Genomic DNA, 14,996 nt, shown 5'->3' with positions numbered 1-14,996 from the left:
TTAAAAAAGATGATAAATATTATACATATAAATACAACCTAGACAAGCCAGATATATATTCCCCCAAAAAACTGGGTAGTGGAGAATGAATAAAAGATAAAGGTGGGTTGGGGAAGAAAGAAGAGGAGGCAGTGAGAATGATAGGCACTAGCTGAGAGAAGGGAGCTAATAAAAAAAGGAAAGAGGGAGAGGGTACTAAATGAGTTCTGTAATGAGTGTGTCCTAGGGTAGGATTGCCAGACTAAAATATTGGACATCCAGCTAAACTCGGACTTCAACAAACACTCAACAATTTTTCTGCCCCAAATATGCATGGAAATGAAAAAGTTGTTTATCTGCTCTTCAGATTTAACTGAGCAACCTTTTCCTATTTGCTAAGTATTACAACCCTTTCCTAGATATCTTGCTGCTTTTTTGAGTGTGTAATGAAAGCAGGTTTGGAATCTATTGTGACCCACTGAAATAGTCTTAGTATTATGTCAGGAACAGTTTACTTTTACTTTTTTTTTTTCAACCTTCAAAATTTATATTTAGGAATAAAGAATTTTATTCTCCCCTGGCCTTCTGTGGGGTTTTGTAGGGAATGAAAGAATGACCTAGTTTAGAAATTACCTTCATAACCTATTAATACCATAAACCTAAATGACACTCAAAAAGTTCAAGTTGCCTCAAAGCTTGAAAAGCCTGCATTTGAGGGCAATGTTATTTATCAAAGACCCAGATTTGAGCTAGCTATGGGATTCCATCCCTGTCTTTCCAGCATTTTATCTCAATACTACTATTTTCCTTTCAGCAGCATCTGCTGGAGTGTATTTCAGCCTTCAGGAATAGTAATGCTAAAGAGTGAAGTAAAGGTTAAATCTGGGAAGAATGATTTGCTTTCAGTACAGAAGGAATTACAGAATAAATAAGGTCCCAAGAGAATTCATTTCCCACCTCACTGGGCTCTCATCTGAATTTATAAGTGTAGCAAAATATTCATGACCAACTTTCAGCTTCTTCTCAAAAGAGCTCAAGGAAATGTTCAGATTTTTTTTTTCCCCAGGGGAGTGGAGTGAGGTAGGCAGGGGAGGAGAGGAAAGCAAGGCAGCCAGAACCAAATGTCTTATCACTAGTACTGTATTACTGAAGATAAACCTTTTATTAAACACCAGCGGGGGTGATGGGAAATTCAACTGAATTTAAAGATTGCTTCCTGTCTCTACTGTCTGAGATAGGTGATTGCCAAGGCCATGATCTGCTTTCTTGGATCTCCAGAAGCCAGGGAGGGGTCAAAACATTTCAGTGTTAAATTATAATTCTACAGTAGTTGGAAAGTAAATCCCTTCCAATGTGACCTATCTCTGGAAAGACCAAAAGCAAAGACTCTACCTGACGTCTAAAATGTTTTTCTCTTCTATAAGACGAGGTAATGCAGTATGCTAAACAGATAAAATTGACAGTGATAATGCTTCGACCTGGGCCCAGAGGGAATTTGTAACCAGGGATTGCTTAAAGTGTAACAAATTCAGTAATATTAGCATAGGATTATATTTTGTCAACCAAATAAATCACACCACTGCAACCAACCAACTCACAGGGCAGTTGATGTGGGAGGAGGGATTCTTGGCTAAGAGTGGTGGGAAAAACCCTCCCTTTACTTGGAAATGTCTAGAACAGAAGAACATGTATCCTGATTTTCTGGGAGGTGTATCCAAAATTACATTCCACCCTTTGTCTAAAACAGGTATGTGAAATTTAATTCTTTTGAAACAAGAAAAGGAACACTATAATCTTCAAAATATCACCATTTTAAACAATTGCTTAATCCATTTTTAAATTCACTATTCTAACACCTGATTTACCTGTGGTAGAAAAAAATAGTATGAGATGAGGATTGTGCAGTGGGCAGTTGCTGCTTTTGGAGTGGAAGGAAGTAGAATGAAGAAAAATAGGTAAGGATTGCGCAGTAGAATACTGACTTTAACATGTTCTAATCAGGGCTGCCAGTAATACACCTTAGTACCACAGACCATGGCAGAAAATATCAATAGTTTTTTTCTTTTTTCATTTGATATAAAAATGTAGCACATTTTATCCTAAGGGTAATAGAAGGCCAATCGCTTCCACAGCATTTCACATTTCCTGAATAACTATTTGTGGATTGGAAGACTGGATGTGATTGGTGCCACCTACCGGGCTAAATGCAGAAATACAAATCTGTCAACAGGTTTTGAAACTTATCTCTGAACAAATTAATGTTAGGCGGTATGATTCTTCACTGGGAGAATTATATATTAGACAGTGATAAATTTTGGTTCAAAGCTTTTAGAGGTATAAAGGTCATGAAAAAATCACATACATATCTGCTTATTACATTATGGCTCCTGTAGAGATAAGATTTGGTATTTAGTCATAAAACTGACTTCTCTGAACTTATTTCTTGCTCTATCATACCTACTCCAGATGATAATTGTGAGGTTAAACAAAACCATGTTTTCAACATGCTGTATGTCATAGATATTATGGAAAAAGAAAATAAATGGGTCATTTAACGGGTTAGCCTCAAAGTGAGGCCTGCAACTCAGATATATGAACTTAATTCAGAGTTTTTTCCCATGAAATCACTATTTACAAAAATTTGATGATGAGATCATTTAGGTGGCAACTGACATAAATTTAGGAGATGCTTTAAATACAATAGCATTAAATACTATAAATCACAGTGATAAAGAATTGAAGATATTCAGTTCTTTCAAGCATAATGACATCATGGAGAAAATTTCAACTTGAGAGTTTTCTTTAGAATTCTGCATACATCTTGCTAATCTCAATTCCTAATAAAGATAAAACAAGCTGTCGGCTTTAACATCTTGTTAGAACATTAAAAATTTTGGTTTTTGTATACTTATTGTTTACTTTCTATTATGAAAAACTATTGGCTTTTCATTTAAAAGAGCAATATAAATTTTATTTTCAAGGAATAACTCAAGAAATTAAAAGCTAATCTAAATAAAATATTGAATAAACAGTAGTCAAAATGATACAGAAGTTGGGAAATGGGGAGCACCACCAAACCTCTTCCCTATCATATCTCTGTTGGTAATCTCTTACCATAATTGTTCTAAAAATCTCTCCATGGTTTCTCAAAATAATAAAAATAGATCTACCATATTATTCAGCAATTCCACTCCTAGGTGTCTACCCAAAGGATGCAAAAACACTAATCTGAAGGGATATATGCACTCCTATGTTCATTGCAACCCTATTTACAGTAGCCACATTATGAAAACAATCCAAGGGCCCAAGGACAGATGACTGGATCAGGAATATGTGAGACTATCTATCTATCTATCTATCTATCTATCTATCTATCTATCTATCTATCTATCTATCTGCATGTGTGTGTGTGTGTGTGTACAGTTGGATACAACACAACTAAAGAAACTCTTTGCCATTTGCAATAACAAGAATGGAACTGGTCCTCCCCTGACGAGGCAGGCAGCTGAGCTCCACGCTGTGAAGCTGTCCGCAGCCTCTGCAGCGCCGGTTTGATCCCAGTCTGCCGCCGAGGGTCCCATGGCGCAGCAGACCTCTCCTGTCTCGCCTGCTGCTCCCCTCAGCAATGTATTTCCATCAGTCTGCCTGTTCTGTTCCCTGCTCTGTCTCTGGTGAATCCTCTCACCCTCCCGGGCATCTGGCCTATACCCTGGTTCTTGTATAAATAAATAAATAAATCTTAAAAAAAAAAAAAAAACAAGGATGGAATGAGGGGAATATGTCAAGTTAAATAATTGAGAACAAAATAGATAAATTCCATATGGTTTCACTATATATAAATTATACGTAAACAAAAAAGGGTTAGATAAAACTAAATAACAATCTGACTGTAGAATTGAGGTTACTGGGGTAGGAGGGGTAGTGAAGTAGATAGGTATACAATGGATTATGGTGGAGAATTGATGGTGGATGTGGTGTGGTAACATCTGAAGGGTGTGACCCTATGACTCTAAATAGTATACATTATTGAAAGCCAATATTACCTCAATAAAAATATTTTAAAAATCCTTTCATGAAGAACATTAATAATTATTTTGTTTGTTTCAATAGACACTAGGTTATAAATAGGTCAACCTAACAAAAATCTAGGACTCTGCTAGATTTCAGATCCACTTGGGTTCAAACAAACCCAAAGAAAGATTTTGTAGATGGATGTGTTATAAAATGAAGATGGCCTATAATCAGTGCTCAGTGACTGTGAAATCAATAAAATATAGGACCAACATGTCACTCATGCCTGTGGCTACATTCATTTATGGTAACTGAAGAGTGTATTGCCCCACTTTTATGCTTCCAGAAGCATAAAAGGAGGGAAGGGAGAAGAGGTGTCGATCTGTGGGTTTGTCCTAGTTCAAAGCTGATTCAATTTTCTGCAAGCAAGGGGCAAATTAACCTCCTGAGGAGATCAAGTTGACTGGAACCCTTCACTGTTTACTATTCTTGGTTTGATTTGAATCCTGAGCTAAAAGATTTTTGGTTCCTTACTCTAGGGTTCCCTTGAGATGACCTTAAGCTAAGTTTTGAATGAAATAAAAACAAAGATCTGTCCTCATAATTTTCCTCTCCTGTATCTTTTCCTGTATCTTTTTAATTCATATCTTAATGACTTTATATTCCTTCCAATTACACTTCAGGTTCTTATTGAAGAAGATAGTCTTAAGCTTTCTACTTCCATTTTTTTTTTATTTTTTATTTTTATTTATTTATTTTATTTATTTATACTAGCACTGGGTACAGTCAGAAGCGCGGGAGGGTGAGAGAATCCACCAGAGCCAGAGCGGGGAGCAGAGCAGGCAGAAGGACCGAAGTACACTGCTGAGGGGAGCAGCGGGCGGCAGGAGAGGTCTGCGTGCCATGTGGGACCCTCCTCCGGTGGCCGGGGAGCAGCCGGGGATCGAACCGGCGCCTCAGAGGCCGCGGGCAGCTTCGCAACCCAGCACTCAACCGCTGCGCCACCTGGGAGGCCCTCTACTTCCATTTTTTATCAAAATTTCAGTTAAAAAAATATGAATGGAACATTGGATGAAGGATAATTCATCCAGTCTTCTAGATTTTCTAAATTTTTATATGGATCAAGTCAGATCAATAGAGTGCTATGTACCTGGACTAAATCATCTTGAGCTGATGCATCATTTAAAATTTTCAAATTACTGATAGCTTATCAGATTGTGCCAAAGAACATATAAGAAACAGTCTAGGAAATGTGGGTTCTGAATTTATTTTAGAAATATTATTGAGGATATTGACTACTATAACATACATAGTTACAGTCCAGTCCTCAAAGTAAAGATCTGGAAGAGCAATTATCTCTGGTCTTAGCACTAGTAAAAAAAAAATAAATAAAACTATGTTCCTTCTGAGCAATTGGTTTATTGCCATTTTGTGGATACTGTGAATCCATGTTTTGTTTTGTTTTTTTTTTTCTGGGATTTTTTCAGAACCACACATGAAGCCTACCTCTGTCAATTACATAGTACTTCTATTACTCATTTTTATACATTTACCTGGCTTCATCTTATTTTTCCTTTGCCTTCATTTAACTCATCTGTTTTTTAATCCAATGTATTATGTGGATTTTATAAGTTTTTCAAGACCTTTATGGAATAAGATTGAGAACGAATTAGAGAGATGTATACTGATACTAGTAAAACATTATCATTCCTTAGGCATAATTTCTCACTGTAGTTTTATTTTTAAAGTACAGAGTTTGAGAGGAAATGCAAATGGCCAACAGGTATATGAAAAAATGTTCAACATCACTTGTAATCAGGGAAATGCAAATCAAAACTACCATGAAATACCATCTTACACCAGTGAGAATGGCATATATTAAAAAAACTAGCAACAACAAATGTTGGTGAGGTTGTGGAGAAAAAGGAACTCTCCTGCACTGTTGGTGGGAGTGCAAACTGGTCCATCCACTATGGAGAGCTGTGTGGAGATTTCTGGACCTACTAAACATAGAGCTTCCATATGATCCAGCAATTCCACTCCTAGGTATTTACCCAAAGGACACAGAAACATCAATTCCAAAGAGCACCTACACCCCTATATTTATAGCAGCACTATTTACAATAGCTAAGCTTTGGAAACAACCCAAATGCCCCAAAATAGATGACTGGATCAAGAAGATGTGGTACATATACACCATGGAATATTACTCAGCATTCAAAAAAGATAAACACATGCAATTTGCAGCAACACGGATGGCGCTGGAAGGGATCATGCTCAGCGAAATAAGCCAGAAAGAAAAAGAAAAATACCGGATGGTCTCACTCATAGCAGGAATCTAGAAAACTTAAATAAGGGACCAGGAAAATGAGTAACTATAAGAAAGTGAAAATCAAAATCAACAAACAACTATGAACCAGAGACACTCTATGGGGGGTGGGGGGCGGGGAGGGGAGGGATTGGGGTCAAAATAAGGGGGTCTCAATTGTATGGGGAATATAAAAATAAAAAAAATTATATAAAAAAATAAAGTACAGAGTTTGGATTGATAGATTCCTGAAAATTTAAGAACCCATTCTTCCTGCCACTGCTCTAAATCCTAGAAAAAGGACGGAGGTGGGATAAAAGCTAATATTTTGTGGGGTCTTAACTGCCTACTGGCTACATATGCTAAATACATAATATAATACTTAGTCTTTACAAAGGAAATTTTAATTTCCTCCCAAGGAATTCTTACCCTGGTACAAAAACTTCTGAGTAATAATAATATGATGATAGTGATATAATTTAACTATCTGCTATGCATTGTATTGCTCAAACTCTGTGCCTGTGATACTCTACCTACCTTAGGTCCCAGGGAGATTAAAAGTTGTTTGCTTTGGCTCAGAATTCAGCTGTAAGTACAGTGATAATTTCAGGTCATTGGCCTTCCGGTAGTTCTTCAAGGCGCCAATTCTCAGCTCTATCACCTTGCCATGAAAGTCATTCTATAAGAGAACATTTTTCAGAACTACTCATATGGTCTTGGCTTCTCTAAATCCACTGATATTATAATGCTTTTTTATTAAGAGTTAAAAACTGATGTCATCACATTCAGTCCTTGAAAGCTGGGCAAAAATTATTTGTGATGGTTTTCCCATTTCAAATCAAGAACATAAGAAACAACACTACTTATCCAAGGTTACCCAAGGAGAAGCTGGAGATAGGTCTCTCCAGTCATTTCTCCATGATAGATTTCTTTTAGGGGGACAATTGGTAGTCCAGATGAGGGAAATGTCCTTAACAGTGCGAATCTAGGTCTTTGTTTTGTATGAATAAAACTGAATTATCTTGCAAGACCTTGGTACCTGATGGATGTTGACTGGATTCTGGTACATGATCCATTCCATTTTCCTCTGTTGCTTTTCCTGGTGGAAGAAAGACCCTCTGGGTGCCAAAGTAAATCGAGACCAGAAATCAGTTTTCTCAATATGCTGTAAATATTTTATAGCAAAATCATCGCATCATAGTCACTAATAAATTGGTTTCAACTTCAAAAACTAGTAAATGGCATTACCTTTATAACACATTCTCCCAATAGTTAGAAGCTAGAATAGAATTATTCCCTATGAATGAGTTGGTTGTAGGAAGACTAGATCCATGCACAACACCTTCTGAATAAATCTTTAAATACTGTATTAACGAGTGTTTTTTACGTCAAATAACTATTGCAAAGTTGTATTGTTGTTATAGCTTCTTCCATTTTGTCAAGCTAATATGTTTTCCCAGAAACTTGCAATGTCACTCTGACTCATATATAGTCTTCAAGAAAACCAGATTGCTTATAAAAATTTGTTTCAGGTCAAGAGCATACCATAGTTTTCAGGCAGATTACTGCTATATGAATCTATCAGTTCTACATGCCACTATGGTTCAGAAAGGTCATACTACCTTCTTCATCTCCTTCAGTTCACATGATGTGTCCAGTTCATTCTTGATTTTCCTAGATGACAAGAGGGTTTGGGGAACCTGGGATAAAAAAAGAAAGCTAGAAGAATTGGTGGTCCCAAGAAAGAAATGCAATGTTGTGGCAGTGAATCCAATATATGCTAAAGAGCTAGATACTACTATCTGCCTACCCAAATTAGATTTGAGTGTAAATAAGCTGTTCCTATCTGTGTAGCATCAACAACTTTTAAATTCTAAGTACCACATAGTACACTTGCCTTTGCATCTTGTGAGTCTGCCTTATTTTTTATCTGTGGTGTTTTTGGTTGATCTCTGTATTCATCTGTGTCAAATGTCTGTAAAGAGACATTTTGGCATAGCTTTAAAATATGGTAATACTCCCTACCGTTCTTGGTTTCACTTTTATGGTTTCAGTTACCTGAAGTCAATCATAGTTAGAAAATATTACATACAAAATGATTTTGAGAAAGAGAGAGACCACATTCACATAATTTATTATAGTTGTTCTATCTTATTATTAGCTATTATTGTTCTTTTACATCTAATTAATAAATTAAAATTTATCATAGTTATGTATAGAGAAAACATGAATATGTAGGGTTTGGTACATTCAAACCTATGTTTCAGGCATCCACTGGGGATCTTGGAACATATCCCCTGAGGGTAAGGGGAACAACTGCAGTGGCATTAGTGGAGGAAGTGGAAAGCCAACACAGGTCAGGCTTTCTGTTCAAACCAGTCAGCAACTTCTCAGGGCCTGACATAAAAATTATTCTAGCAAAGGGGTTACAGAATGAAATGAGCCCCTCTATTTGGTTCCTGAGCATGCCTTATAACTATGAACTGGACCGTTATTGTTACAGAGCAACCCCGATATTAAACGGGTTCCTGCCTGTGGGTCCTCACCCGCGCGCTTTAAAGGGACTTATGAATACTCTACTACAGACACACACAAAAGGGTTAATAAAGGGTTTATTTACAAGAGAAAAAGAAATAAGGAAAATGTACAACTCAGGGAGAAAATAGGGAAATAAAGTCTTTAATGCGTCCTACCCGATCCGACGACCTGGAAACCCAAAGTCACTCTCAGAGCTGGCCGGACGCTGCGAGCTGGTGGAGAGCCAAAATGGGAGATCCCCAAAGCCCACGTGTCTGCCTTTTGTATCCACCTGGCTGCTTAACCCCACCCTCAGGTCCCAGCCACCTACCCTTTGGTGGTGATGGGATTTGGAGTTCCCAGTGTCTTTGGCTTTGACCTGGGGTGGGGATGGAGTCCACAAAGCCTATATGGAATTTGCTTTGGGACATCCTTTTCCCCCTAACAATTCCCCCCTTTCACTTTTTGCCACCATTTCCATGGTGATGAAGATCGAATATATGGAGGTTGGGATGCAGTCTTAGATGAACATTTTTTTCAGGTTCCAATGTGAAAGAAAACCAGTCTCTCCAGGTATTTGTCCATTGTGGAAAGCAAAAGTTCTCTACTCCAGGAAAAAAAAGTTCATCAGTTCAAGCCAAAAAAAAAAAAAAAAATCTGGAGTAGATATGGTGGAATAAAAATTAAAAGGGGGCATTGTAACAGGGTGGTCCCCAGGAAAGGGGGAGGTTTCCCGCCCCACCCAAGGGAGGGTGGAGCTGAGCAGGAAGAGGAGAAGCTGAAGAAGAGACTGAGGAAGGAAGCAGGATGGAGCCAGGAGACCTGGAGGAGGCACATGGAGCCTAGAGACACATGAAGAAACTGCGCTTGTCTTTTGGTTGTAGACTGGGTGACACAGATGTGGGTGAGACCCATGGGGAGGTGACAATGGCAGCTTTTATCTTGATGTTGATTTTGCTCTTTTCCTTCCGGGCTTGTCCGGTTGTTTCTGGCCCTTTTCTGTGGGTCCCCACTGGAAGATGCCTTAGACTTGTGGCAGGCCTTGGGGCCTTGCTCTGGGCCAATCCCATTTGGATGGACTTTTACCCACGAGGGGATGGGTAACTTTGGGTGCTTGATTTAGAAACTAGATTCTTTGCCTTACCTGTATTGTTTCCTAGTTTTATTAAAGTTCCTTTTCATTAAAGTCTCCTATGTTTTGTGTTGATGCGGCGGATGGCAGAACCCATTTAGAATAGGCAGGTTTGCAGGGTTTTGGGCTGCCCCTCTCCCTGTCCTATAACATTATTATATGACAATCACAGCTATAAGCCATTTAATATACTAATTTATACTACTTAACAATATTACACGTATTCTTATTTAATCCTCAGGACTATTTTTATTTCCACTTTTTAAATGAGATGCCTAAGATTTGGAGAAGCTAATTAATTTGTTTAGAGTTACACAGCTAGGAAAGTTCAGAGCTAAACTTTGAAACAGACCTCTTAAGCTCTGAAACCTATGTTCTTAATCACTAGGCGAGCTGCTCTTCCTCCATTTCTCACTGTCTAAAAATATGGGTCAGGAAAGCCAGTCACAAACTAAGGTATATGAGCATCCCTTCTAAAAAGTCTTTTGGGAGCTTTACAGAACCTGTATTTTGATGGAGAAACTGTGCTGGCACATTTCCTATCACAAGGACTAAAGAGCACAGGAACTACAACTTCTGCCAACTCATAGGACTGATTTGTAGCTGCCCCTGAGAACTAGTAGCTGATCTCAGTACAAGATACAGGACTTGAAGGTATCCTGGTTATTTATGGAAAGGTGAGATGACAAGGCAGTCAGAGATCACACCACACACCGGTTTATATCACAAGACACAATCTACTCTTTCAGTCCCTTGGTCTGTGAAAGAGCACTCAAGCCCCAAGGACTTAGTCACAAAGGAATTTCCAAGCCTGAGTGATTTCCCAGCAAAAGACCCTACTATTGTTATTTAAACTACGTAGCCAGTTGTTGCAAAATCACAGGGGATTTAGAATTAAGTATTCATTTGTTCATTCCACTCACATTTATCTAATGTCCACTCTTTCCTAAGGATTGTACTAGGTGTAAAGGATTCAGAGGCCAAAAAGGCAATCAAAATAGTAGAGGAACTTGCATCCCAGGGGAGGGAGGGAGACATGAAACAAATAAAATAATAATGATAAAATAGTAATAAAAATTTTAAAATAATAAGGTCTATTATAAAAAATGCTGTGAAGGATATGAACAGAGTTGTATAACAGAAAGTGAGGTGAGCTGCCCTATTTTAGGTGGAGTGAACCAAAAGGACCTCCCTGAGTATGTGAACTGAAGAAAAAAACTAAAGGATGAGAATAAGCCACCTGTGAGAAAATAGCATTACAGGCTAGAGATAAAACAAGAGCAAAAGTCTTGACTTAGGAAAGATCTTGGCATGTTTGAGAAACCAAAAATAGGCCAGTGTGTTAGTTTCATAGAAAGCAGGAGGAAGACGTCTATGAGAGGAGACTAGAGAAGTAGGCAGGAGCCAGATTATGCCACAATAAGGAAAAGATGTAAAGGGTTTTCATAGGAAAAGTGGCATGCTTTGTTTTAAAAAAATCACTTTGACACTGTGCAAGGAATGGATTGGAATAAGTCATGGGTGGGAGCAGGGACACATAAATAGGAGAATGGAAAAACGTCTTTGAGCAATGGTCTAGAAAGCAATACTTTCAAGAGATCCTTAGAGGCACACCTTGCTCCATAGCATCTCCATTTCCTTCCAAAGCATCTTGTTTTTCCTTTCCTGTTGGAGGAGGGGAAACAAACAAACAGAAATATGTGTCTGTCCAGTTATTAAAATGAAGTTAGAAGAAATTACTAAGTCTCAGGGGCAAGGGAGTTGCAGGAACACAGCAAACCATAGAGATAGGAAGTGAATGGACCTAACCCTAAATCTGGGAACATGAGAGATAAGTTTGATGATGATAATGACAATGATGATAAAGCAATAACAATTTTGAACAATAATGATTGTGCAATATCAATAGAAATGAGTTCCTTATGCATCACTTAAGGTCATCTGATGGCAATATCTCTGGGGCTTAGACCACTAATTTGTCATTTTTAAGAGTCTTTACATTGTTAATTTTTAATAATTTTATAAGACTCTCAGAACAAACTAATGTTGATCATCATTTTCCATTCCTTCTTAAATGTAGAGGATTGATATGGATGATTTACTAAGCCCTAGATGAAAAGATTTTAAAAAGTTAAAGACACAGAAGTTTGATAGCTAGTCTATATTTTTCACAACATTTCATCCATTTAGACCACACTTTCTATATCAAGAGATTCTGAGTGTTGGAACTTCAGATATTACAGATAATCTGTCTTCCGCATCTGACAACAGTGGAAGTGCGACTTGTTCAGGAGATCATTTCCTTGAGTACCACCAAATTCTTACCAGATTCTGTTTCATTTCCTCTGCTTCGTCAATGAGCTCCATAACTGAAGATTCATCACTCCCTTTCCCTGCCATGATTTGCCTCATGATCTGCAGACTAGAAGGAAGAGAAAGAAATCATAAAACATCATACTTCCAAAAGAGTAAGATGAATATTCTGCAGCCAGTCAGAATGTACTCTACCATAGAAATGAGATAGGGAATGAAATCACAAGTTACAAAAGTCCTTTTGGACACCAATTCCAATTAGGATTCAATTCCTAATTAACATTTACTGTAGCTATCTGTTCTATAATGAATTCTGTGCTCTATAATACCCCAAACTTGGTTCTCCAACAGACATGGAGACTTCACTCCTTCAGAAAATGCTTTGGTACATGACTTTTGCCCCTGTGAAGAAGGGGGTCAAAATACCTGTTGCCTTCAGGATAAATCCCAGAATTATTCCCTGCCCCAGATCCTTGTAGTTTCCCCACCTCGCTTCTCCATATAAGGAATCTGAGTTAGTTGGGGAATTCACTTCTCCTTATCCTTATTGTAACTCTCAGAGAATATAAGGAACTAAGCTTCTAACAAAATCTGAATCAGTACTAAGTTTGACTGTGGATATTCTTTAAAGGTATTAATTGATATTTATGTTCACTGCATATTTTCCTCTCCAGTTCTATTCTCTTGTCTTGAGAGAAGTTTGGATTTTTGTTTTGTAAGCAGCTGGCCCTTGACCACAACTTTCTGCCTGAATTTTGTTCTGAGAACATCTGCGTTCCTGAAGGTGTTCCCTAAGATAGAGAATGAAGGTGGACCCACTAAGGTGAGATGCCTTGAGACTAGAAAGGAAACAGACTTGGTGAGTTGGTGTGTTGGGTTGGGTGTCCTAGTGAAGAGAGATAATCTCAACTGCCTACTATATGTGGAGAAGTTCCTTCCTAATCCAGAGGACTCCAAAGCTCAGAAAAGACTGCCATTCCGCTGCTTGACATGAAAAGTATAGAATTATCTAGTCTGCAATGATTTCACAAGCTTGAATAAGTATCTATCAGTGTGACCACTGAATACATTAAACTCTTATCTGTGTCTTGGGGGGAGCCCCTAGGAAAAAAGATTAACTGTAACTGTGAGATGAGGCCTGAGTCATATTTAAGTTTATTAAATGAAGATGAAGTATTCCTTGCCACTCTGACTTTGTGGTTGCAACTTTTTACCTACAACAGATGCATGTCAAAACTATTTTATTAAAAAATACAAGTAACCATTGTTAATCCTATGGATTAAAGTTCTCTAGCCTTTCCATCTCTAGGAAATCCTTAGTAGGAAACACTTACCTGTTTTGTTTTTCCTCCAAGTTGGACATTAACTTCTGCAATAAGAGGTTGTTCTTATTTTCTAGAGGTTTTAGCATTTCTAGCAGTTCCTGCTTCCTTAGCTTTAAATCCTCATTCAATTCTTTCAAGTAGTTGACCTCTATTTTAGAACTTCTGCAGGAAGAGATAGCATAATGCCTACTTTTAGTGGGTTAATAATGGATACTTTCTTTCCCCTCTTGGATTAATACCTACCGGCATCTTCTGTCAGACTCACCTTGTTCTGGAGGGCACGTAAGAGTCTTCAGAGTTTGCACTACTAGTCATCTTGGAAGAAAACTTTTACTCTGTAAATAAAGAGGTCTTCTTGAAAATATGTGCCTTCTTGTCCCATTCAGTTAAGTCATCATTTTTGTGCTGCTGGTCTTGAAACTCTTGTTGCATTGGATTAATTTTAGCTACAGTTTGATGTCATAATGGCCCTAAGGCCACAAAATCAACAGGTCTTTTAAGTAATTCCAACATCAATGGCAGTTTCTTGACAGAAAATACTACTGATCAGTTCTTGCCTTAGCGTTAGCCAAATGCCAAAATATTTATTCTGAAGTCTGATTGAATAGGAAAGAACCACAGTACTTCTATATTACAAAAATTATTTTGTTATAAAATAGTGACAGGTCAAAAAACTTCATCAGTGTCATTTTCCATGACAATAAATCTCTATGGAGTGCCTTTTATCTGTAGGGCTGTGAGTGAGAAAAGATAAAGACACAATACTTACCTTCAACGGTTGTGGGGGCATCACTAAGAGATATTTAAAAAGATAGAGGCTAAATTGGTAAATATAAAATATGGATATGATATTGGGTAATATATGAACAAATTATCATTCTTTTCCCATCTTTAAAACCTGATATATCACAATAACAAGGCAGAATAATATGTAGCAAGATGATATAATTTGTGAAAAATCCATGCTGTCTGTTTGCCCTTCCACAGTCAGGCTCTTTTCCTGGGGAAATAGAAATCCTCCAGATTCTGATTTTACCTCCATTCTCCTCTACTTATTAGAACTACACTTCATCTAGATCTTTACTATCTCTTGTATTCATCTATGTCACTTAGTGAACAGAAGATAACCCAAAGAATTTTACAATTCCTTAAGCCCTTCAAACACAGGGTTAAGACAATATTTTTAGTGACTTTCTTAAAGCGTATTAAGTTATGTCAGTTTCAAGTATTAAGTGAGCATTTCCAGGCATTTTCTACAGGCATTCCCCAAAGTAACTTAAACCTTTGTCTTCAGGGAAACCTTAAGGCAGAGTATTGTAGTGGAACTTGAGATTTAGTTTGTCAGACCTTGGTTTGAAATTCAGCTTCCATGTGCACAGAAAGCTGATTGTGAACAGGTTACTAAATTCTA

The 14,996-nt window shown here is 37.7% G+C and overlaps 1 protein-coding gene across 1 annotated transcript; it reads right to left on the bottom strand.

Annotated features, from left to right (window-relative positions):
• Nucleotides 1-6,836: 6,836 nt before the first annotated feature.
• Nucleotides 6,837-13,900, bottom strand: CCDC196 (coiled-coil domain containing 196; the record flags this gene model as incomplete). The annotated part of the gene is made up of 8 exons (XM_084240284.1): nt 6,837-6,977; nt 7,338-7,463; nt 7,921-7,998; nt 8,196-8,273; nt 11,562-11,612; nt 12,273-12,369; nt 13,595-13,747; nt 13,851-13,900. The coding sequence occupies 8 exons, from the start codon at nt 13,898-13,900 to the stop codon at nt 6,837-6,839; spliced, it is 774 nt and encodes a 257-aa protein (XP_084096410.1).
• Between the last annotated feature and the right edge of the window lie 1,096 nt (nt 13,901-14,996).

This window comes from Talpa europaea (assembly GCF_964194135.1).
Source record: "Talpa europaea genome assembly, chromosome: 8".
Lineage (NCBI taxonomy): Eukaryota > Metazoa > Chordata > Mammalia > Eulipotyphla > Talpidae > Talpa > Talpa europaea.
This window is presented reverse-complemented; position numbering and strand designations above follow the sequence as displayed.